At 47.2% G+C, this 1,244-nt stretch overlaps 1 protein-coding gene across 1 annotated transcript; it reads left to right on the top strand.

Annotated features, from left to right (window-relative positions):
- Positions 1 to 1,032, top strand: M421DRAFT_79538 (uncharacterized protein; the record flags this gene model as incomplete). Its single annotated transcript, XM_033597501.1, has 2 exons — positions 1 to 564; positions 616 to 1,032. Coding segments are annotated over 2 exons (981 nt in total), but the record flags the coding sequence as incomplete, so codon positions are not given.
- Between the last annotated feature and the right edge of the window lie 212 nt (positions 1,033 to 1,244).

The following is a 1,244-nucleotide window of genomic DNA, read 5'->3' as shown; positions in this document are numbered from 1 at the left end:
CAACGATACGAGCGGTTCCTAGCCCTACAGAGAACGTGTGACCGGCCACTAGCAGTTATCCGAGATGTACGAACACGATGGAACTCCACATTTGATATGTGTGAGCGTGCAGTTAAGTTGCAGGTTTATATTGATGCCTGGCTACAGCAAGAGATTGCTATAAGAGCACCAATCCGGCCAGAAACTGAGAGGAGTGAGCTAGATTCACGGGATCTACGGAAGCTCCAACTAGGCCCAAGTGAGTGGCATCATATTAGAGCTATCACGCGTATGCTCAAGAACTTCAAAGATGCCACCCTTGACCTAAGTAGTAGTACTAGCCCCCAGATCCAGGCTATCTGGTCTATGTACACTACCCTCTTTGATTTCTTAGATGCAATGACAATAGAGATTGGTGAGGAGTCAGATCACAGGAATCCGGAATGGCCAAGTATTGTTAGAGCTGCTGCTGCAAAGGGTAGAGAGAAGCTCTCTAAGTACTACGCTATGACTGCAGATGAGAAAGGCTACCTTTTCAACATGGCCACTGTGCTAGATCCAACCCAGAAGCTTACTGTGTACGTGGTGCGTTTGTCACAGTTATTTATCACAGTCCTGTGCTGACAGTCCACCTAGGGTGACGAGTGGGAGCGTGAGTGGAAGCATACCTATAGGAACCAGTTTGTTGACTATACTATGCGGTATAGAGGAGGGACCTTCCAAAGGCAAACACTAACTAGTCCTCCACCTTCAGCTCAACGAAGTCCTTGGTACCAACGGCCCTCTAGTACTGCAAGCAGTCTTCTAAGCAGCTTTGGAAGTCAGGGACATCAGCATAAGGAAATAATAACACTGGACGAGGCCAACGACTACCTAGAGATCCCCTGTGTAAGAGATTCACAAGGCTCCTTTGACTTACTTAATTGGTGGAGAAGCAACGCTAGTAACTGGCCTTATCTACATCAGGTTGCTAAGGATGTGCTAGCAATTCCAATTGCCCAGGTTGGTGTAGAGCGGACTTTTAATATTGCTAGGGAGGTTATTGGAGTTTAAAGGCATCATCTTCACGGTCAGACCCTTCAGAAGATTATGCTCATGAAGGACGCAATTGCAAATGGCTATGGTGAATCCTATAGTCATAGGCAGAGGCAGGATAAGCAGGCTGAGGTGCAGGATGAGAGTCTACCCCTTGATGAGAGGGATGATTTGCTACGTTTACCTGCTACAATCCTAATCCCTAGCCCTCTGATTGATCAGGCGCAATT

The sequence above is a fragment of the Didymella exigua genome (assembly GCF_010094145.1).
Source record: "Didymella exigua CBS 183.55 unplaced genomic scaffold M421scaffold_170, whole genome shotgun sequence".
NCBI classification, from domain to species: domain Eukaryota; kingdom Fungi; phylum Ascomycota; class Dothideomycetes; order Pleosporales; family Didymellaceae; genus Didymella; species Didymella exigua.
Note: the sequence above shows the minus strand (reverse complement) of the source record. Positions and strands in the feature narration are given on the sequence as shown.